General features: G+C 36.5%; 1 protein-coding gene across 2 annotated transcripts in view; it reads right to left on the reverse strand.

Moving 5' to 3' along the window:
* Nucleotides 1-23162, reverse strand: part of LOC132827318 (ABC transporter B family member 1-like) — a 194391-nt gene that overhangs the window by 106913 nt on the left and 64316 nt on the right. For both annotated transcript variants that reach the window (XM_060843962.1, XM_060843961.1), the window contains exons 8-11: nucleotides 18899-18959; nucleotides 18374-18509; nucleotides 15288-15476; nucleotides 9037-9071 (exon numbers count right to left, since the gene is read on the reverse strand). In XM_060843962.1, coding sequence (XP_060699945.1) covers nucleotides 9037-9071; nucleotides 15288-15476; nucleotides 18374-18509; nucleotides 18899-18959 — 421 coding nt within the window. The remainder of the gene's footprint in view (nucleotides 1-9036; nucleotides 9072-15287; nucleotides 15477-18373; nucleotides 18510-18898; nucleotides 18960-23162) is intronic.

Below are 23162 nucleotides of genomic sequence, written 5' to 3' on the forward strand. Positions count from 1 at the left end.
GAATTCTGATCAAACACAATACAATTCTATTCAATGCCAGTCAGTGTTACATTGTTCTGAGTATAGAGAGACGCACTGGTTTTTGAAAACATTTCGGATCATACTTCAAGGTCTGTGGCTAAACAATAGATTTCACCTCTGATCGACAAGAAGGCTCCTCCCAAAGATCTAGGGGTAACAATGACAGATTCCCACTTCCAGATGTCGGTGTGAATCTGGAGCCAAGTCAAGAGATCCCCCAGCAGCAATGTTCCCCTTAATCAAGGCAAGTGGGCAGTATTCTGAGACAGCAAATCATGGAATTAAATACAAATCATTCTTGACTTATAATTAAGCTTTACAGAGAATTAAATACATGTTTTGAAACATACATTTGAAGGCTGTAATTAAAGTTGATAAAATTGTTTTTTTTTTAAATTGTATTTTTATGTGGGAAATTAGAATAAAAAACATTTTCCAGGACAAGCATGGTTTTTAATTGTAATTATAAATTTAAATGATGGTAAGAATCACGCTACACCTCATTCAACAACATGCATCTTTTTCTCAGTCTTTTATTATCAGCTAAGTGATTTATAATTGATTTTAATCAGGATGTTTTCATAGTGCAACCTCTGATTATAGAATTAATCTTTTGCGACATCTAAAAAGTGTTCCGTTATAGTTTTAGTCATTTTTTATGCTAATGATAGCAACAAAACAGATGAACTGACTTTAACTGACTTTTGTGATCTTGCTATTCACTTTTTTGTGTTTTTGCTTACAAAGCAACTGCGATTACACTGCACTGTAATTCAAGACATGGAAAGCACAGTTTTCATTCAAGTCCTTCAGTAGCATTAAAGTGCCTATACTTTAATTACAAAATGAACATTAAAAGGACACCATAACTCAGAGTGCCCTCCAACTAATCACTAACATGTACTTATTTATTGGAAATATGACTTGTTGCGAGATAGCCATTATTTTTAATTAAAGGCTAATTCATCCCAAGTGAGGACACAAAGTCTATTAACACCCAACAAAACAGACTAGATTTAGTTATAAGCCATTTTAGCTCAGTTCGCTGGATGGCTAGTTTGCGATGCAGAATGATGCCAACAGCATAGGTTCGATCCCCACACAGATGGAGGTTACCATGAAGGAAATCATGAGCGCCATGAATAGGTTGAACAGTCAAGGTCTGACATTTTCCACACCCCTACCATAGCAAGAGAACGGAAGACTCCCAAGCTATTCAAGGGATAAATTCTCAACCAGTAACTAGAAGACGGAACATTGATGCAAACAACGTTGTGCCACCAGCAAATAACTGAAAAGAGTATCAAAGGAAACTGGTAGATATCGAACTAAAACAGCTATATCCAGTACTCCAGGTTGGCATGAAACATGATTACCCCGTGATTTATTTCAACCTTAAAATCTGCGTCTTTGTGTGCCTGTTCATGCATGGCTAGGTAGCTAGAACAAACAAAGCCAAAGCCATTGTATACAAGTAACTGCTAAGTTTAAACTATTACACCAATCCATTATTGGGGTATTTTCCACAGGTCACTTTATAACACTGATTTCTGAACATTTTCTTTCTTTGTGAATTTTTTCAGGTTATTTTTAATTCCAGTGGTAATGACCTGGAACTTATTACTGCTTCCAACATCTTTGCAGGTGGCAAACAATGATTTTAAAAGGAAGCTGGATGGGCACTTGAAAGAAATGCATGTCATAACTATGGAAATCCAGAGGAGTGGGCTGACAGGATTGATGTAAATATCCAGCACAGACTTGATGGATCAAACAGCTTCGTTCTTCACTGTAGATAACTGTCAGGTTATTAGTTTGCATGTAGAACATCCAGCTACCCTGTATTATGCCACTTGCAACAGCAGCATAGTAAAACAGAACTGACGCATTATTATTCAATCTATGTGCACTTCTGTCTGACGGTGAAAAGGAATGGTTATTTGATGCTGCACATTAGTCTATCTTTGAAACCCTGAAAACTCCACCACCAAAATGAGGGTCAGCTTACATGCAGTCTACAAAAATAATTACCAGTCATCATGTTGAATTGGCAGCAGCTTCAACACAAAAAAGTTGACATGTCTTAAACTCCTATGCTTTGCAACATGTTCATATCATTGCGATTCCTTGCACTTGACAGAGGGAAACACACAATTATGGTGCGAAAAAGTGAGAATTGACAATTACTAACCACAAACGTGAGCTTAGCATATAGCAGTTGAAAAATGGGACTGACATATATGCCAAGTATATGCTGAAACAAGATTCTGGCCAAAGGATTTGGGCTCATCTTACAGGGCAGGTCAATTTATGGGCAGTTACGATAATGCAATTCCTTTTTGAATGCTTTGATTGAACCCATCTCCACTATATTCCAAGGTAGTACTTTCCAGATCCCAACCACTCACTGGTGAAAACATCTTCCCTCACATTAGTTTTGTTTCTTTGGCTAAATATATTAAATGTGTGGTAAGAGCTGGACATTTTATGGTAAAAATAAGCCAGAAAGTTGAATTATGGATTGTTAGTTGCATTTTCTCATAATTCAAAAGGAAAAGAGAAACAGTGTGGTCATTTGATGGTTATACAAAGAATACCATTTTACTAGAGGCTTGATGGAGATACTTTTGTGGGAGACATCTGTCCCTAGTGTCTTTGAAAACAAAGGTTACTGCCCAGCAACAAGGTCTGGATTGGTTCTAAGTAGTAGGTTGTCAGTGAACTAAAGGGGAAAGAGAGATCAGTTGAGACTCTGACTTTCAAGACTGCAAGTAAAATTCTTCTTCCACTCATGGAATCTTTTTAATTGAAGAAATAATGCTCAAACATTTTGTAAGAAAGAAAGAAACTTCTAACTCAAGCAAAGATCAAAGTTCAACTGACTGGCCACCGAATTGTGGATTACTGCAGTCAACATGTTATTATTGGTAAAAACCAAAATAAAACGAGAGTCACCTTAATTTTCCCTTTTGAATTGGACTCCAATCTTTGAGCTTTCCTACCTATATATTTTCTTCCCACAAGACTGAGTCATAGAGATGTACAGCATGGAAACAGACCCTTTTGTGCAACCTATCCATGCCAACCAGATATCCTAACCCAATCTAGTCCCACCTGCCAGCACCCAGTCCATATCCCTCAAAACCCCTCCTATTTATTTATGCATTCAGATGCCTTTTAAATGTTGCAATTGTACTAGCCTCTACCACTTCCTCTGGCAGCTCATTCCATACACTTACCACCCTCTGCATGAAAAAGTTGCCAGTTAGGTCTCTTTTATATCTTTCCCCTCTCACCCTAAACCTCTGCCCTCTAGTTTGGACTCCCCAACTGCAGGGAAAAGACTTTGCCTATTTATCCTATCCATGCCCCTCTTGATTTTATAAACCTCTACAAAGTCACCCCCCAGCCTCTGACACTCCAAGGAAAACACAACAAGTTTAACCTCTCCAAACAGCTCACATCCTCCAACCACGGTAACATCCTTTTAAATCTTTTCTGAACTTTTTCAAGTTTCACAACATCTTTCCAATAGGAAGGAGACCAGAATTACACACAATATTCCAACAGCGGCCTAACCAATGTGCTGTACAGCCGCAACATGATCTCCCAACTCCTGGCTTGTCTGGTCTGTCTGGCCCTTCCTATTTGTGAATGCATATGTGTTTGTGCTTTGATTTAAAGGGACTATAAATTGGTATATTTGTAACAGATAACCTCTAACATGTGGCAAAAACAGTGTAAGTTTGTTATAATAAGGTTTTGTTACTTGTTCATCGATGAAATGGTTTGAGGTTCACTTATCTTGGACAAAGGTCACAAGTCAGACATTAACCATCCTAGAAACTAAATTGGGCATATTTTACACTTGGGAAAACTTGTAGAAAGGTATGACTCGAACTGAAGCACATTATTCCCACTAGGGTCAGGACACTCTTCCATCTGGTTCTCAACCCTTTCGAATGGGAATGGTTTCTGGACCATTTCTCTATGCAGACCACTCGTTTGAGAACCTCCTTTCAATAATTCTCTTCTCCAAACTATGTAACTGAAATTCCTCATCCCTGAAACAAATCCCATGAATCTTTTCTGCACTCACTCCAATATCTTTGCATTCTTCTTAAAATATGGTGCCATGAACTGGGCACAATTGTCCAGTTGAGACCCAACTACTTGTCTATACAAGATTAACATAACTTATTTGCTTTTTAACTCTAAAAGTCAAGGTCCTCTCTGAATGCCTGATGAAGGGCTTATGCCCGAAACGTTGACTCTCCTGCTCCTCGGATGCTGCCTGACCTGCTGTGCTTTTCCAGCGCCACACTTTGCGACTCTGACTCTCCAGCATCTGCAGTCCTCATTTTCTTTTTAGGTTTTATTAACAACTCCCCAACTTATCCTGCCACCTTCAGTGATTTATGAGTATAGTCACCAAGTTCCTCTCCTCCTGCAGACCATTTAGAATTATAAACTTTATTTAATATTACTTTGCCAACCCCTTCTTTGTAAAATGAACATTTCACATTTATCTGCATTCAAGTTCATTTGCAACTTGTCCACCCATTTCAGACTATTAAATGTCAAATTCACTGCTTTAAACATGCAGATAGATTTTCATACAAAATATGAAACCTCTGCACTGTCAAGAATATTTGTAAAGAAACCAGATCTTTCAACACAAGTTAACCATATTTATTCATTGGCTGAAACATTACTCCTGAGGTGGTAAACAAAAGATTTGTATCTTGGCACAGAAGAGGGTGAGGTTGCAAATCATGATTCTACTTTTCAATGCGTCACACCAAGAGTAAGACTGCAAGCATTGAATACTATCTCACATTGGAATGCATGCATGCGCGTTTAGTCTCCACTGATCAGAGAAACCTATTATCTTTGACTCTTTACATTTTAGGGAAAATATAACAGAAGTCAATAAAATAATGAACAAAACCGCTATTGTGCTTTTGCGTTCATTCTGCTTTCCCCCTCACCAGTTAAGTCTCCGAGTGCCTTAAGTATAACCAAAAGGCCCAAATTCTTGATGAAGGGCTAATGCCCAAAATGTTGATTCTCCTGTTCCTCTGATGCTGCCTGATCTGTTGTGCTTTTCCAGCGCTACACTTTTTCACGCAAATTATTTTCAACATCATTCAGCAGGATTTAGTATTTGGCATAAAAGTCAACTGAATTTTTAAAAAAATCCTTTGCTCTTTGATCTGACTAGAACAGCAGAATATCAACAGGAAACTAAGTTGACAACTTCCCTTTATAATCAGGTGTGTTAACCTAGGTGACATCACAATAATAAAATAGAATTAACATATCCTTGACTTCAGAAACTTCTTCATATCTTATTTGGCAAGAAATACTATCACTAAATATCAACACAGGCAACAACCTTCTGTACATTTTATTAGGGAATGTAGTAATTGTTTTAACTAGTGAGGTTCATTTTCTGGGACACAAGATACTACTACACAAAAAAGAATTTGGAAATGATGCTATGAGCATGTGAAGTTGGGAGCTACCAGTGAGAAATGGCAAAACTTGCTTTACTAATTTTCTTGAAATATTATCCATGAATACAGCACAGACAGTTCAGAGCTCAGAAACACAAACATATTTTGATAAATGTGTTATTTAAAAATAGGTTTAACATTGTAAAGTATGTACACAGTGGACAAAATTGACAGGACTAGTAATCCAGAGGGCATAGGTAAAATTTTATTAAATATGCAAATAATCAGGCCAGGTACCACCTCAGTGACTAAATTCTGGCAAGAAATTTATGGAGAAAGTTCCTGATTGACCCACCCAGCAATTAAGGCCCTTCAGTGGTAAATGCAATGCAATGTAAAGACCTAAATACATCACTGGTGTGGTAAGGTGATTTCCTGGCAACAGAAAATAAGTGACAGTCTTTTTAAGTGGGAAAGCACCTCTGGAGAAAAATATAGTACAATTCTACTGTCTTCTAATCATGACCCACGTCCCCAACAACCCCCTCATCAACGAGTCCGTAACCACTACCCACCCTCCCAAAATGGCTCCAGTTTTGTTGACTGCGATGCAGCGTTGCTATCAGTGTGTTATTCCAGCACTGTTTCTGTTGGTCTCAAATGGCCAGTAGCTTCAAGTAGGGGCTGCCAATCGTGGCATCTGATTAAACAAGAAACCCTAGGTCAGTACTTAACCTGGGAGGCACTGTCACTAGTATGGCAGAGAATTGCTTACCCTTCAAGCCACTTTCCTGCACATTTGGTAAAAATGAAAAACTGATTCATAAATTTAAATCCCACCCTAGTAGCTTTCAGAGTGCAACTTTAGTTCATTAAAAAGTCCCAAGAATAAAGACATCATCAAAATACTGTGGATACTAGAATTCTGACATAAAGATACTGGAAATGCTCAGCAGATGCAACACACACACAAAGAAATAAAGACAGAGTTGACATTTCCCTCCTTGGCCAGTTTCCCCTCTTTCTGGATGTGTAATCCAATACAATTTAAGATGTTTGATATGCTTGGCTTTATTGGCCAGTGCATTAAGTATACGAGTTGGGAGGTCACATTGTGGCTGTGTAGTACATTGGTCAGGCCATATTGAAATACAACATGCAATTCTGGTCTCCCTGCTATTGGAAAAATGTTGTGAAACTTGAAAGGGTTCAGAAAAGATTTACAAGGATGTTACCAAGGTTAGAGGGTTTGAGCTATAGGGAGAGGCTGAATAAACTGGGGCTATTTTCTTTGGAGCATCAGAGGCTGGGGTGTGACCTAATAGGAGGTTTATAAAATGATGAGGGCCTTGGATAGGATAAACAGGCATGGTCTTTTCTCTGGGGTGAAGGAGTCCAGAACTAGAAAGCATAAGTTTAGGGTGAGAGGGGAAAGATTAAAAAGGGATCTAAGGGGCAGCTTTTTCATGCAGAGGGTGGTGCGTGTGTGGAATGAGCTGCCAGAGGAAGTGGTGGAAACTGGTACAATTACAACATTTAAAAGGCATCTGGATGGGCATATTAATAGGAGGGATGTAGGAGGAATATGGGCCAAGTGATGGCAAATGGATCTAATTTATTTAAGATTCTGGTCAGCATGGACAAGTTGAGCCAAAAGGCCCATTTATATGCTATATGTCTCTATGACTCTAAATTTCAATTCACTACAACCTAGTACCTCAAGTGCGTGGCTATTACATGCAAGTCTCCTCATGGAAAGAATCACAATCAAGTCCAACTAATCCTTCATTTGACATCTAGACACATACACCTTCAGCACAGGTTACTGAGTTTTATCAGAAGCAGCTGGGTGCTTAGTCAACTATAAAACTGTACTTGGAAAACCTAACAGAGCCTGAATTGGGGATGGAAACAGGAATTTTCATACTCCCTGGTTAAACTGGACTAGTCATAAACCCAGTGTGCCACTTTTCTGGCCAGTCTTAATGGTGACTGATATCAGAGTTGTATGAGTACTAAAAATAATATTGTAGGAATAGTAAAATCACAACAGCAAACAGTTATGAATAAAATACCCAAGATAAATTTGGGAAACTATGTTCTCCGGTTATGCACAAGTTAAAAAGTTTTGAAAACGTACTCAGCATTTTTAAGACAAGCTACATCCTCACATAAGTTGAAGGCTTAGACAAAACTATTATTTGAAAACAAAGCACTTAATAAACTTTCAAATCATAATTAATCTTATTTATCCTTATTTATCTCAAGCACAAGAGTTAGAAACATGAACATTAATGCAAAAATTAGTTTCAGTAAAACAGCACATCTGTGCCAAAGCATCTAGTCACATACAATGGTGAAGTGTTGATTGAGATACTGACAGTTCACCAGCGACCTTCAGTCTAAAAACAGATGTAACATATGGAAATAATCTGCATGAGCCAGTCTGCCTTAAGCTCAGAAAAATGTGGCTGGGAGTAAAAGAAAACACTTTAATAAGGACAATTAATATACATCATGATGTTTAAGAACACAAGGAATATCCAAGAATTGCTACCTTCATCAAGTAATAAGGCTAGCATTCCTGATTCTCATTATAGTTTCATATTTATTATATGCTGCAGACCATACTTATAGATTCAATTTCTTTCCCAACTGATCTTATTTTATATCCGGGCTTTCAATATCTCAGCATTTAAAATGTTTTTTTTTCAAAATTCTATATATATAGAAGAAATTAATTGTTCAGTTTCAATTAGTTATGTACAATGCATCTAGGTAGGTATAAAGGGAAAAAAGTTTGCAATCAGATGAATGGATTTAATATCTGCACAAATTAAACCAGATTTCAAGAAACTGCAGATTCCTTATGAAGTATCAAAATACCACAAGGAAGGCTAAATTACAAGGTCCCAAAATGAAAAAAAACTCCAAAGTTAATAAGTCAAATATAAAATTCACAAAGCTTAATGGATTCCAAATTTGAAAATTTTAATTGCCAAGTACTGTAACACTCAATATATTTGCAGGCAACAGCAATCATTTAATTCCAGTTCGAAGTGTTTTTCAGATCCATACATCCAGAGGGCTGTTATCCTTTGGCTTCGGTCCAAAGTTCAACAAATTCTTATTACCCCATTTTGAACTGGACTGTTTCATTCTGTTTAAGTCGACATTCATTGGAATCTTTTCTCAACAGACACTATCATAGGAACCTGGATACAAGCTAATGAACTTGCTTTTTTTTTGAAAGCTTTGATAAATTGTGTTTTAAAAGATTTGCCATTTAAAGATCTGGGCTACTGGCAACATTAGACTTGTTTTTAAAAAAATGTGTCTCATGTTCGGTTGTGTTTGTTCCTGCTCTCCTCCATGAACCAAATTATACATGTTCAAACCATCAAATTAAGTGACCTTGCAGATCAAATGCATAACTCAAACGTTTGGCCAAATAAAATGCATAATTGCAGAATCTTGCAGTTTTATGTAATTATTTGGTAAGTAAATCTTGCGAAAATATTCTTGTTCAACTTCCCCAATAAGAAATTTCACTTACCTGTGAGATAGTAAGCACCAGCCCATTGAATGACCCTGGAAAAACAAACAGCCAAATAAAGTCAAATAATAAATGAAATAGGTTATTGGCAAAGCCAAACCAATAAATGCAGCTTATATTTGATCATTTAAAGTCATTCATGCATCCAAATTGTTGTATTAAGCAAAGCATACAAATTAGGCAAAATAAATGAATATGGAAATTTAGTCTTAAAACGATCACAAATCACAGACTTGTTATGGTGCAGAATGCCATTCAGCTATCACATTTTCACCACCTCTGATTGAATAGGATGGCTTTGTGCCATTCTTCTACTTTGTCCTGGCAATGATTTGAATAGAGGTGATCATTAAGTACCTCAATCATACCTGCTTCCAGGCTGAGCATTCTAGAGCCTAACTACTTGCTGAAGTTCTCATGACATTTGTTTCTTTTGCAAATTACCTCATCTCTTCCCTTACGTTCTTGATCCTTTTATGCAATGGACCTTTTTCACCTGTCTACTCTATCCAGCTCCCTTGTAATTTGCAAAACTTCTAACACACTTCCTCTCCAAACTAAAAAGAGCCCTTATCTTCACTATCTTCATAAGTGAAATCATTCTTGTAAATCTCTTCACAATTCTCTCCAATGCATGAACATACTTACCGAAATGTGACACCCAAATCTGCACACAGCACTCCAGCTACGATTTAACCAGCGTTTTGCACACATCCAGCATAACCCTTTGTTCTCGTACTTGTCTATTAACAAAGTCCAGGATACTATAATGTTTTATGAAACTGCTCTATGTGTTCTACCTTTACTGACTTGTACACATACACATCCAGGTCTCTTACTGCTCATGGACATTCATTTTAATACCCTTGTGTAAAGGTCCTTCCATGCTCTCACCCATCATGTCACTTCCATTCGAGAGTGAGAGCAAGAGACAGACACAGACACATACACAGACTGTGCGCATGCAATGTATTTTTTGGAAACCTCACTGGGCTCGTAATCCAGAGACTCAGGGCAAGACAGATTTGAATCCCACCATGGTAGATAGTGAAACTTTAATTCAACAAAATCTGAAATTAAAAGCTAGTCTCATGCTGAGCATGTAAGCATCATTGATTGTCAAAACCCATCAAGTTCACTGATCTCCTTTAGGGAAGGAAATTTGTCCTTACCTGGTGTTGCGCATGACTCCATACCTACAGCTCTTTGATTGACTCAACTACACTTTGATTTGCTAGACCATTTCACTCAGTTCAAGGACAATTAGGGATGGACAACAAATGCTGATCTTGCGAACAGCACTCCCATTCTACGAATAATATGTGTATCTCCGGAAAGCAAAAGTTGCCCATCCCTAGTTGGTGACTTATAGACTGAGCAATAAAATTGCACATTTTTTTTTGTTTCCTACCTCTGTCCTTGAATATGCTGGGACAATGTCTTTCCCCACCATTTCTACACTTAACCATCCATCCTCCTTTTCTTTTATTCTTACATTGCCTGGAGACCCTATATCCAAGAACATTTCACATTCAGTGCTGTTCTTTATTATTAGAATCCCTACAGTATGGAAACAGACCCTTCAGTCCAACAAGTCCACACTGACCCTCTGAACAGTAACCCACCCAGACCCATACCCTAGTATCCCATATTTACCCCTGAACACTGTGGACAATTTAGCACAGCCAATTCACCTAACCTGCACATCTTTGGATTCTTTCTTGAGCCAGACCTTAAATAATTTGGATTATCTGAATTAATTATACCAGTGAGGTTAATTTCCACAAAAATGCTGACTGCTCTTGCTGGTTATTATAACCAAAAGTTGAGAGTAATAGCCTGAAACCATTTAATCCTGTACATCGAAAAATCAGAATCCCTACAGTGTATAACTCACTTAGTCTGCACAACCATGGACAGTGCACAATTTACCATGGCAACAAAGAGGCTACATTTTTGTATTTGTTACAAAACCATTTTGTAAATTGCCTTTGGGTATCATTTCAATGATTGCAATCAACACTAATATAAACTTCCAGAATTATGAGAATGTCATTATTCCAATTAACTTATTGGTGAGTTTTACTGAACTTGGAAAATGAACAACCTTATAGAGCCAGATTTTATGTAAGGTGTTCATCATAGAACTACTTCAACAGACACAAGGCACCAAATAAATTCATATATGAGAGTGTTGCTGGTTAAGCCAGCATTTATTGCCCATAATTGCCCTTGAGAAGGTAATGGTGAACTGCCTTCCTGAAACACTGCAGTCCTTCGAATGTTGGGATCTCCACAGCCGTGTTAGGAAAGAAATGCCAAGATTTTGACCCATCATCAGTGAAGGAATGGCGATACAGTTCCATGTTTAGCTTGGATGGAAATTGTAGTTAATGGTAGTCCTATGCACTTATTACCCGTGTCCTTCTAGGTATTGGAGGTCCCACATTTGGAAGATGCATTTGGAGGAGACTTGTTGAGTTACTACAATGTATTTTGCAGATGGTGTATACTGCTGCTACTGTGCATCTGTGGTAAAGGTGGTGTAGAGAATACCAATCAAGTAGGCTTGTGTTCTGGATTGTGACAACCGTATGGAGTGTTGTTGGTGCTGTAAGTGGAAAGAATTCCATTACACTCCTAACTTATGCCTTTTGAACAGGCTTTGTGAAAAGTGGTGCTGAATTACTTACCACAAAACTCACAGCTCCCCTGACTTCATCTTATCATAGTACTTATATTGTTATTTCAGTTCAGTTTCTGGTCAATGGCGACCCCTTAAGATGCCGATAATGGGGATTCAGTGATGGTAAAATTCTCTCTTGCTGGAGGTGGTCATTACTTGCCAGTTAACAGTCCAAGCCTGGATGTCATCAGGTCTTACAACATATGAACACATACTGCTTCAGTACTTAATGTTCAGCATTCGTGACTATTTATGTAATTACCATTGGGTGTTCCCACTTTGACCTTACAATGGTCACTGCTGAAGCAGCTGAAGATGGTTGGATCAAGGACATTACTCTGAAGAGCACCTGCAGCCATGACCTATGGCTGGAAGAACTGACTTTCATCTACCACAACCATCTTTCCTTCTGCTAGGTATAATTCCAACCAACAGCAATCGGTCCCCATGGATTCTATTTTTGTTGGAGTTCCTTATTGCTGTATTTGGTGAAATGCTGCCTTGACCTCAAGGATAGTCACTCTCACCTCTGTAGTTCAGCTTTGTCCAAGGCCACAAAGAATTTAGGAGATGAGTGGCCCTGATGGAACCCAAACTGAGCATCAGTGGACCAATTATTGCTGGACAGATTTCAGTCCCTCAAAAGGAAATCAGTCAAGTAGGTGGGCTTTATAAACAATAGATAAGATTTTTATTTATTGAATTCAAATTTCATTTTCTGTGATGCTACCCAAACCCATAATGCCAGAACTTCACCCAGGACTCTGAACTACTAGACTGGTGATAATACCACTGAGCCACTATCACCCCACCACTAATTTAGTAATTATAGCCAACAGAAATTATTTCTATGCAGTTTCAATAAACACTCCTGTACTTAAAAATGCAATGCTCTTAAAAAAAAAGAACAGCATTGTAATCCAAATAGATTTAGGTAATTTGCCTCCCATAGCCAGCTGTTTAAGTGTTTTGTACATAGAGAGACTTTTTGACCATTTAGAAAAGTGGATGGGAAGTCAGACCCAGAACAGCTCCAGAACTTCAGAAATGTGCTCCAGGATGACTCTACTCAAAGTCAGAAAATTCTTTCTGTAGTCTTAATTTAAAGTACATAATGATCAACATGTTTCATCCAATTTTCAAGTCTTATTCAGTTCTATTGCATGAAAATTAGTTGAATAAATTTCAGTTTAAACCACAATCAAAAACACCAGAATTGCATTATACACATAAACTTGAAGATACAACAGACTTGAGTGCACTATAAGTAGAATGCAAGTTTAAAAAATAGATTGACAAACAAAAAACTTTTGAAGAGAAAACAATTTTTTTTAAAACAGAAAATACAGGGAGATACTCAGCAGGTATAATAGCATTTGTGAAGCAAGAGTGCTCATGTTTTAGATTGATGACTTTTCATCAGAACTGGAAAATTAAAAATGTGATACATTTTAAGAAAATGAAAGGAGACATGGCAGAAAAAGCTTAAAAGGAAAGGTTTGTGTGCAGGTTGAAGTCAGGAGAGATTAAAATCACACTGGGTTTGTGGTGCAACTCCTAAGGGAATTGAAATAGAGCAAGAAAGAAACACTGAAAAAGAAGAAATTGAAAGTAGAGGCAGTGATAATGGTCTGATTTTATTTAATTCACCATAGGATCTAGAAAGCTGTAACATGATTAATAAAAAGACGTGTGCTATTCCTTGAGATTTCTATTAAGCTTCATTAAAATATTGCAGAATGCCAAGGGCAGAGAGGTTAGCATGAAATCAAGATGCAGAATGAAAATGACAGGCAACTGGAAGCTCAGAGTGACGTTTGCAGCCCAAATTTAGTTGTTCTCCAAAATGGTCAGGCAAATTGTGTTGATTTGCCTGTGTAAAGCAGACAATAAGCTGAAAATGCTGTGTATTAAAAGTGAAAGGATTGCACAAAAGTCATTGATGATCTGAAAGAAATGTCTTTGACAGTGGTTGTGAAGAGAGAGAAAAAGATAAGTGGACAGTTGTTATCTCTCTTGAGCTTGTATGGAAAGATGCCTTGGAAAGGGAGGGAAAGTTGGGGGTGATTGAGAAGTGGACAGGAATGTAATAGGGGCAACAATCCAAAAAATCACTAAACCGCCAATATAAAAGCAAATCCAGGCTGCGGTAAACTAACAAGGTTGTTGAAATGGAATAGTTTTCAAAGGTCTGCAGGCAAGTTGTCAAATGAAAAAGGCCACATTGAACACACAAGAAAAACTAACACTTACATTTATAAAGATTTTCAAGGTTAGTATATATTTGTAGCTTGTATGCAGGTTGCAGTTCTGTGCATTGCGCCAAGCTGGGAAGTTACTTTCAAGACATTTTGTCCTCTTTCTGGGTGACATCCTTAGTGCTGTGGAGCCTCCTGTGAGCAAAGGTAGTGTACAAGATTCCATGCAGAGACTGTATGAAACACTATGTCTGACAAACAGGCAGACAACTAGTGATCTGCATTCGTGAACATCAACTAGTCAATAAACATCATGACCAACTATCCTTCATATCCATACACACAGCCACAAGGATCACAAATTCAACTGGGACAACACAACAATAATAGAACAAGCCAAACAGTGGACAGCCAGAAAATTCCCAGAATCATGACATTCATCCACAGACTAATAAATACATTGATCTGAATCCAATATACTAACCACTGCAACGAGCAACCGCAACCAGACAGACAACTGGAAAAAGCAGGAACAAAACCCTATAAATTCCAACTGATACAGTATATAATTGCCTCACAGAAGGCTCCACAGTACGGAGGATGTCACCTAGAAAGGGGACAACATCTGCAAACCAACTTCCCAGCTCGGCGAACATATCCACAACAATGTAAGAACAAGTTGAAAATTGCATCTTCCAGGCATCTTAATACATAAAACTAAGTATTCCATTCATTAAAATTTACCAACCTGTATGACTGTGCATTTTACATTCTGGGAGGTTTACATACAATGTAATTATGGGACATTAGCTTAAAATGTCAAGTTGATTTCGTGCAAAAATCACGCCAATTGTTTTTTAAACAAACCAGAAAGTAATGCAGACATAATGGGCTCATGTTGAAATGAGAAGGCATTAGGAAAAAAAGTAAAAAGTGATTATTAGAGATGTTTTCCAAGCTTGGATTTGACATATTTGTAGGAATATCAAAAAACTTTACATAATACTTTATTATTACTCGAAAGCTGAAATATTCTAATAATGCCCAAGTATTAACTCAAAAAAGAGAGAGATTTACAGCACATCTTTTGATTCACAGCATTCTCTTCCATAAAATGGAGATTAATTTTAGTCTTCAAAAAGGTTTTAATATCTCCAGCCATAAATGCTGGACAAATCAAAGTAATTAGGCATCTTAATTCCTCAAATAGTCATTAATGCCCCAGATAGCAACATTTCTTCAGGAACTGACTGAATGAACAGGAGATAGATATAAAGAAATTAAAATAATTTACAAGAGATATTTATCCATAACGTAGGTGAAATAACAATTTTTGCAAATTAATTCAAAATCCAACTGAATAATACCTTCTGCCAAAGCCAACTTTTTTCCAATCAGATAACTTTTATCTATTCCTTTGTCATACTGTTCTTCAGATTTCTTTTCACTACAGAAAGTCCTCACAGTACGAATGTTAGAGATGGTCTCTTCTGCCGTTGCACCAACAGCTGCCAATTCATCCTGAAATCTTTTTCGTAATCGCTTCACAAACTCTCCTGGGTAATCAAGATAAACCAACCTATGTTAACACCCTCTCAAAAATAATTTACTGAGCAGTTTATTTCATTCTTTTGTTGAAACATATCTTTTTGAGAAATGGCGAAACATAATAATACATTTTATAAATTCCCCTGCTTGGTCAAAGTATTTTGTTCTAATCTACCACAAATAAACTCAATGACTAGAGCCACATTGCAACTACATGCCACCAGGCAACCTAACTAACAAATCCTGAGGGCAAATGGCGTCTCAAAAGAATAAGTGACAGAAATAACTTTTTACAAACTTCAATGGATGTTCTATAGACATATTTTTGAACAAATTTGTATAATAGGCTGTTGTAAAATTCTATAGTTCGACAGAAACAACATCAATACCATCCCTGGGCAAATGAAACATCTCTCTCAGCTTTTTAAAGTTTAGACTGGCAGCTGACAAGTGGTCACTGATTGCCTACTCAGTTTTGACACCAGGCAGTCTGTTAAGCTGGTCTCAGACAACTGACATTTTGAGAGTGCATTTAGAAATTACTGAAGTCTTGGGAAAACATGATCAAATTTTGAACAAAACGAATTTCGAAAAACCTTTATTTTCTTGCACTACTACTTGTTCTGACTTGCAAAGAGACATCTCTATCATGTTTCATTTCTAACAATCTATGTTTCTCTGTTTTGGAATGTATAAATTTAAAACAGTGAAAATTGAATTACCATCATTGATTATTCTCAGACTGGCAAATAATTGGAGATGGTGTTTCAAAGGGATTAGAGCTGGGACCATTGTTTATAACCTACATGAACACATTGGATGGACGATTTCTATATTTAATGAAAACAAAAAATTGACAATGGAATAATGCAAAAGGAAGAAAGCCATAAAATATAGGAATATACTAGCTGAAAGCCTCTCTCTCAAGTTTAATCTTAAATAATTTTAAATGTAGGCAAGTGTCAAGTGTACACTTTGGTAGAAAGATCAAGTTTAAAAAAAACTGCTCAGGTAATAATAGTTCAAATGAGAAGAGCGAGCTAAGGGATTGAAAGTTTAAAATACACAAAACACCAGTTAATGAGGACACAATGAAAACTACAAAACTAGCGCTGGAGCATATTTCTAGAGTAATAAAATTGAGAAGCAAGTCATGCTGATTGTGCATGTCACCTCTATACTCCCTTTAGATCTCTGATGACACTATCATCCCCATAGCATCCTTGCTGCCACTCACTTGCTATCACTTTGCACATTCCTTAAATTCCACACAAAGTCAATGAAGAATATTTTACATCCTTGGGGGATGAAAATAAAACCCTCACCATCTAACAATGCATTCTGACCTCTGAAAAAAAAAAGCTTTTATTACTTGTAATTCTATTAGCCTGCGCCAATGAATCAGAAACCACATCAGAAGGGACAATTTGTTATTGAATTTTCTTGAAATGGTCCTTCATTCTCAGATTAATGGAACATGTACTGAGCTGAAAACCAATGAGTGTTTGAAATTTAGCCAAGCATTCGGAATAGCCACAGCTGGCTAACCAATCAACTATTTTTTGCAAAGGAAACATGTGAGAATTTAGACTTCCAAGCAGAGTACCTGTTAATCAACAGAAATGAGACAAAGTGATTACAATCTTTTCCCCCCCCCATGTCCAAATCAGAATGCAAAAAAACTGCTGTTTGTATTTACTCCACTTTCCCCTTAGCCCGGTGTTAAACCAGATGTACAGAAAAACAAAAACTAGCAAAACCACTCAAATCACAGATGAAAAGAGGATTGCACAAGCTAGCCCAGTATTTTGCAACGTTTTTCACTGTATCATGACGTTTCCTTCATGTTAGGAAACACTAATCGAATTAAATAAACAGACAAGACTGGCTACACTTAAACTTTCTCAGTGTCCCAGATTCCTCAGCAGACTTGTTTTTGTACAATGTGGCATGCTTTCAATGGGCTTCCAAAATCCCATACCACCAAATGCATATACACAGAAATCAGATTTTTATTCCCCATACAGAATAATAATCCAACTTTAATAGGAACATGTATGAATTTTCACAGTATGTATTCCCAGTCCAGAAACAGGTGACAGAAAAATTATGTGGGGCAAAGTCAGGGCTTTATTTTTGAGGAAACTGAAGCGTGTCTATTCAGGCACAGAAATTCACCTTCTCACACAGCTTAAAATTTGGCCTTCTTGATTTCATACTATAAATAAGATTTGAAGTCACACGAAGAGTGTAGAAAAATGCTTAACGATGATAACTTGAAAAAAAAAGAACACGTTTGCAGATACACAAAAGACAAGGAGTGGCATGACAGAGGTCTTGGAAATGATTAAGAGTTCAATAATTACATTTTAGAGATGTACATATTTGTTGGGGCTTCCAGAGAGGTGAACTAATAAAAGTCTTTAAGATTATTGGAGCTTTTCTTAGGGTAGAAGTTGGTTACTAATAAAACAAAATAATTCAGAAGGAAGCAGGGAGCAGCTGGAATGCAAAGCTCATATGATGTGCTTCTGGCAATTGATAGATGCCATCACAGGAAGGTGGATAAGCACATAGGAAGGGACTCCAATATGCAGCATAAATAGAGGCACAAATGTCTTATATTCTGCAAACATTGCATAATGTTTTAATCTAATATTGTTATGGCAGAACAGGAGCATTAACCTGTAGCTAGATCTATGAAGCAAAGTAATTCAAGTCAATCAGTAATAGTAAAGTTAAAGATATAGGAGAAAAATTATTTAACACAACTATTAAAGAAAACAAAAAGGAAAATGAATCTAATAAAAATGATGGTAGCATAGCTGATCATTCTAATGTGATTTAAAAATGACTATTTCCTCTCTCTCGTAAACAAACTGCATGAGGCTGAAATTCAACTCACCATATAGGACACCTCCAATTGCTACAACTGGGATAGAGGCCAGCAGCACTCCAGTCAACGCTGGGCTTACAACAAACATAAGAACTATAGAACCTATTATTTGAAATGTGTATCTTAGCAACATGGATAGATTCACCTGCAAATAAAAACAATGTAAAATCGTGACTTCTCCATTATCTTATAATTTATATAAGTTTATTCATAGTTTGGTTCACTTCTAATAAACATACTGATGATAAAACACTACACCGAATAGAAATATCATTTAAAAATAATGATGTCAAGACCAAAGTTGGACTTGCCATATGTTTATCTTACAGTGATCGCATATCAGCTAAATGCAGTGTTAAAGATGTTGTCATTGACATTTATAGATACACAGCATAAATACTAAGTGGTATAAATTCCATGCTCTTATTTCTGATTTTTTTTTCAGAGAACAAGAGATAAATACAAATAAATTTTGCTCTTTGCTTCACACAGTTGTTATTACTATTTCATGTTGTTGTTTGTTCTTATACTTACTGTTAAAGTGCTCTGAATGATCTGAGTATCAGAGGATAAGCGATTCGTCAATTCACCAGTTCTATTAAAAGAGAAAATGTAATTAAAGTTAAAAATTTAGCAAAAATGTACATTCAACAAAAGTCAAATGTTTATGAGTTTAGTTGCACATCAAGTTGGACTTAAATGAACTAATGTCCATAGGCTGAAAACACTAGATCCCAAATAATCTAGATAAAAATAATGCAACTGTAGTTTGTTCTCCTTGTGATTTGCATTATCACAAAAATCTAACACCTCACTTCAGAACTTTGGGGCATAAGTTCAGATGTTCAGTTTATTGTTCCAAGACTAAACGGTAGCACACACAGAGGTGACTGAAAATGCATTGATAGAAACTAATTGATGAAAAAAACTTTAAAACCCAAGTCAAGCCTCTTATATCAAGACTTATGCCAGATCCAGCTGTTTTGGATAGCATCGCATTTGCTTGGTCCTTATTGCTGCTATCACTTTGCCTCTGACCTCAATACCCTTTTGAGAGATACCAGTAGTCTGGCTAAAATTAACACCTGAGCTATCTAAATTGATACAACCAAAGCTGGAGAAGTGTACTGTACTGTAGTCTCACTATTCCACTGGTCAGAACACTAAAAAAAACCTATTCCCAATTACCAAGACGGCCAAATATATACCTTGTCCATAGCAAGTTTTGAGAAGATTTGTAGCTCATGTTGAGGTTTTGGATGTAGGTTTGCTTGCTGAACTGAAAGGTTCATTTCCAGACGTTTTGTTTCCTTACTAGGTAACATCTTCAGTGGACCTCATGCATAACAATGCTGAAAATTCCTGCTTTCTATTTATATGCTTGGGTTTCTTTGGGTTGGTGATGCCATTTCTTATGATGTTATTTCCTGTGAAGTCACTTCCTGTTCCTTTTCTCAGGGAGTGGTAGATGGAGTCTAACTCAATGTGTTTGTTGATAGAGTTCCTGTTGGAATGCCATGCTTCTAGGAATTCTTGTATGCATCTTTGTTTGGCTTGTCCTAGGATTGATGTATTGTCCATGTCGAGGTGGTGTCCTTCCTCATCCGTATGTGAGGATACTGTGTTCATTGGGTTCAGAGGAAAATCACCTATATCGTGTATTCAAAAAGAATGGGTACCCAATGAACAGTCCGCCGATTTCTCAGCAACAAACCCAAATGAGCAGACAAAACACATCCAGAAACCCTAGCCACTCTCCTCAACAACAAAGACATCTCGAAATGACAGCCAGACTACTCAGACCCCTTGGCATCATGGTAGCCCACAAACCCACCAACACACTAAAACTGCAGCTAATTAACTTGAAAAACCCTATACAATGAGCAAAACTAATGTCATTTACAAAATAATGTGCAAGGACTGCTATAATGAGGTAGTTCCATTCTCGTGCAACCCTTCATTACAAGAAAATCACATCAACGATGCCATTTCAACCAATGGGATCAGAATCGCGTTGTAACCAGTACACACTTTAACGGTTTGCACGATAGAAAGCATCCCCAAATTTCGAATCAACAAAACGTACATTATAGCAGAACGACCTGTATAAAATGTTCGTCTCTCTAAATAATCTAAAATGCATGACTGAAAAGTCACTTCAGGGAAGAGAGAAAAAAATTCTCTTGTTGCAAAAGTTCATTTTTTTGAAAAATAGAAAACCATGATCTAGTTATTCTTGAAGCCAAAAAGGGGCTGAACATTCCAAAATCTGTCACTTATATTCTGCAAACATTCTTGAATCACTAATGAAATATGGTCATCTTTGCCGTCTTGGCAGACAGAGCTTACTTTGGAAACACAATATTGGAGTCATCACCTACAATCAATCAATTTCTCCCTCTCAGGAACAAATAGATAACATCCTAAATTCAACAAGAGGCTCTTTTCAAAGCAGGAGATCAACTGGGTAGTCCTTACTTACACTACTTGTTCCCCATCTATTTCCAAATATCAAAGCACTTTCCACTAAGTCAATGTTCACAAAGCAAGCCATTATGATGTCATGCGATTCACAGGAACCCTTGTTAAAAAAAGTCTAAAGCCCAGTGTGATCTTTCAACACTTCTTTTAAACTGCACAGTATTTCATCAAAACTTAAATTAATTTCTCCACAATCCTTACATTTTTAGTCATCTAAGAAATATCAAACATGAAGCATATTAGAAACAAAATCTACTACTAAATGAGCTTTTCAACCATTGAATACATTTCTGCAAGAAAACAGTAAAAATTAATAGCATCGAGTGAAACTTGGATAAAGAATATGTTTAGTTGAAATTCATCATCGGTATCATTTCAGCTATTTTAATTTCAAAACTAACTCAATCTTCAAAACATGAAGAAAATTATTGCCTCTGTAAAACAAATGCTAATTTACAAAAACTATCAAGAACACTGAAATAATTTCCAAAAGGATTCTTGCAAGTACCAACTATACGGCATTTTATTTCATGCCACTTCATATACTCACTGTAAAACCCACATAACTTCTAACATGTTCTCATACTTGCATATATTTACATATTGTTGCAGTTCTGCTATTTTCTCTAAATATTTAGGACAATTAAAAAGAAAGTGATTACACAATCATATGGGTAAGTCAAAGAGGAGTCCACGAGGATAGATTTAGAATTTCTACAGCAAGTTGCTATTTTAATTGGAAATGCCTTATCTTGGTCTTGGTGCATTGCTTTGCTAACATTTTGAAAGTCATTTTAGCTTCAAATAAACTTGCTTTCTAATCAAGAATATAATTAAAAATAAATGGCCTCTGAAGAGATTTAGATTAATTATTTAAAGCTAATATTATTAAAAAGTTCTTAACCCATCTGCTAACATTGTACTTGATTACAGTGAAAACCCAAATTAAATTATTATAGGGACAAACAAAATGAATCTTAGCAAGTTTAGTAGATTGATGATACAATTAGACTGGCCTGCTATCCGTACCACTAGTCTGTAAGGTAGAAGTACAATCATATAAAAGAGGTGCTACAGGAAAACACAGTGAAACAGAATCTCTTTTTTTTTGTAGCAAAGTAACATTATAGCCAATGAAATTTTCAACCCATGACTTGCAGTAAACATTTGTAATATGGAGTAGGAGTTGCTTGTGTGATGGAAGATTACAAGTCTAATAAAAAAAATATGCTTTTCCTTTGTTCATTAGAGAATTGTAGTCAAGCTTACCTTTTGATTTCTCTTATTCTCAGTCACATTTTTGGTTATGTCTCATATCAGTAAAATTTAAGCAAAAATAATGAAATGTAGCAATATGCTTCCTCTAATACAAAGTGACAGCTATAGCTTCACATTCACATTCCCTGATAAAATGCGTATTCGTCACTCATAGATGAGCTACTTCTCCAAAGGGAGTGAACATGAAAATCCTGAGTGCTGATGACAAAGCAACACACACAGAGGTTGTAGGCACATATCCACACCCATTCTTAACTAAGATTAGTTTAGTCACAGCTATCACAATTTTTAGTTGGAGCCAATACAACCAGATTAATAAATAATTCGCATTTACAAAGAGCTTTTCCATTTTATATCAACTGTAAATGTTTTTCTTTGCAACTTTCTTTGTCATTCATTGTTAAACTTTGGTATAAAAGTTGTCCTTGTATGCTGGTTGCCTTTGAAGCGCTTTTACTAACCTGTTCTTCATATTTAAAATATGTGCTATATCACACACTGTGTCAGAGAAGACTGATGATAGCCAAGCATGACAAGACTTAATAAAGATAAATGGCTATACATTAGGCATATACAATGTTCAGTTGGTCATCGATGACAAAACAAAGTAGTATTGAAAGATGTGTTAAAATACAAACATCTGGATTAGATCTTCACTGGAAAAGGGTCTGGTGGCTCAAAACTGCTGTCAAACATAGCACTTTTCACTAGTGACATAAAACATGCTACCCTATCAAAATTAATTGGTTGATGATTAAAAGGATACAAGAATAAAAAGAGATCTATATAAATCCTCCAATATGTATTAAAAGAGGTTTTATCTGTAACTGGCAAGCTGATTTTTAGAACATATAGTTGAAACATAACCTTTTAAAAAAACACAAAGCACTTTTAGGAAGTGCTCAGAATCAATACCACAAAAACACGAGCGATTCTTTAAGGGATTTATATTTATTCCACTAAATTTGACAATTCAAAGGGATTAGAAGTGAAGGAGTGATTATCTGCTTTGAAGGTTTACTAGACTAATACCTAAAAT

The sequence above is a fragment of the Hemiscyllium ocellatum genome, chromosome 24 (assembly GCF_020745735.1).
Source record: "Hemiscyllium ocellatum isolate sHemOce1 chromosome 24, sHemOce1.pat.X.cur, whole genome shotgun sequence".
NCBI classification, from domain to species: Eukaryota; Metazoa; Chordata; class Chondrichthyes; order Orectolobiformes; family Hemiscylliidae; genus Hemiscyllium; species Hemiscyllium ocellatum.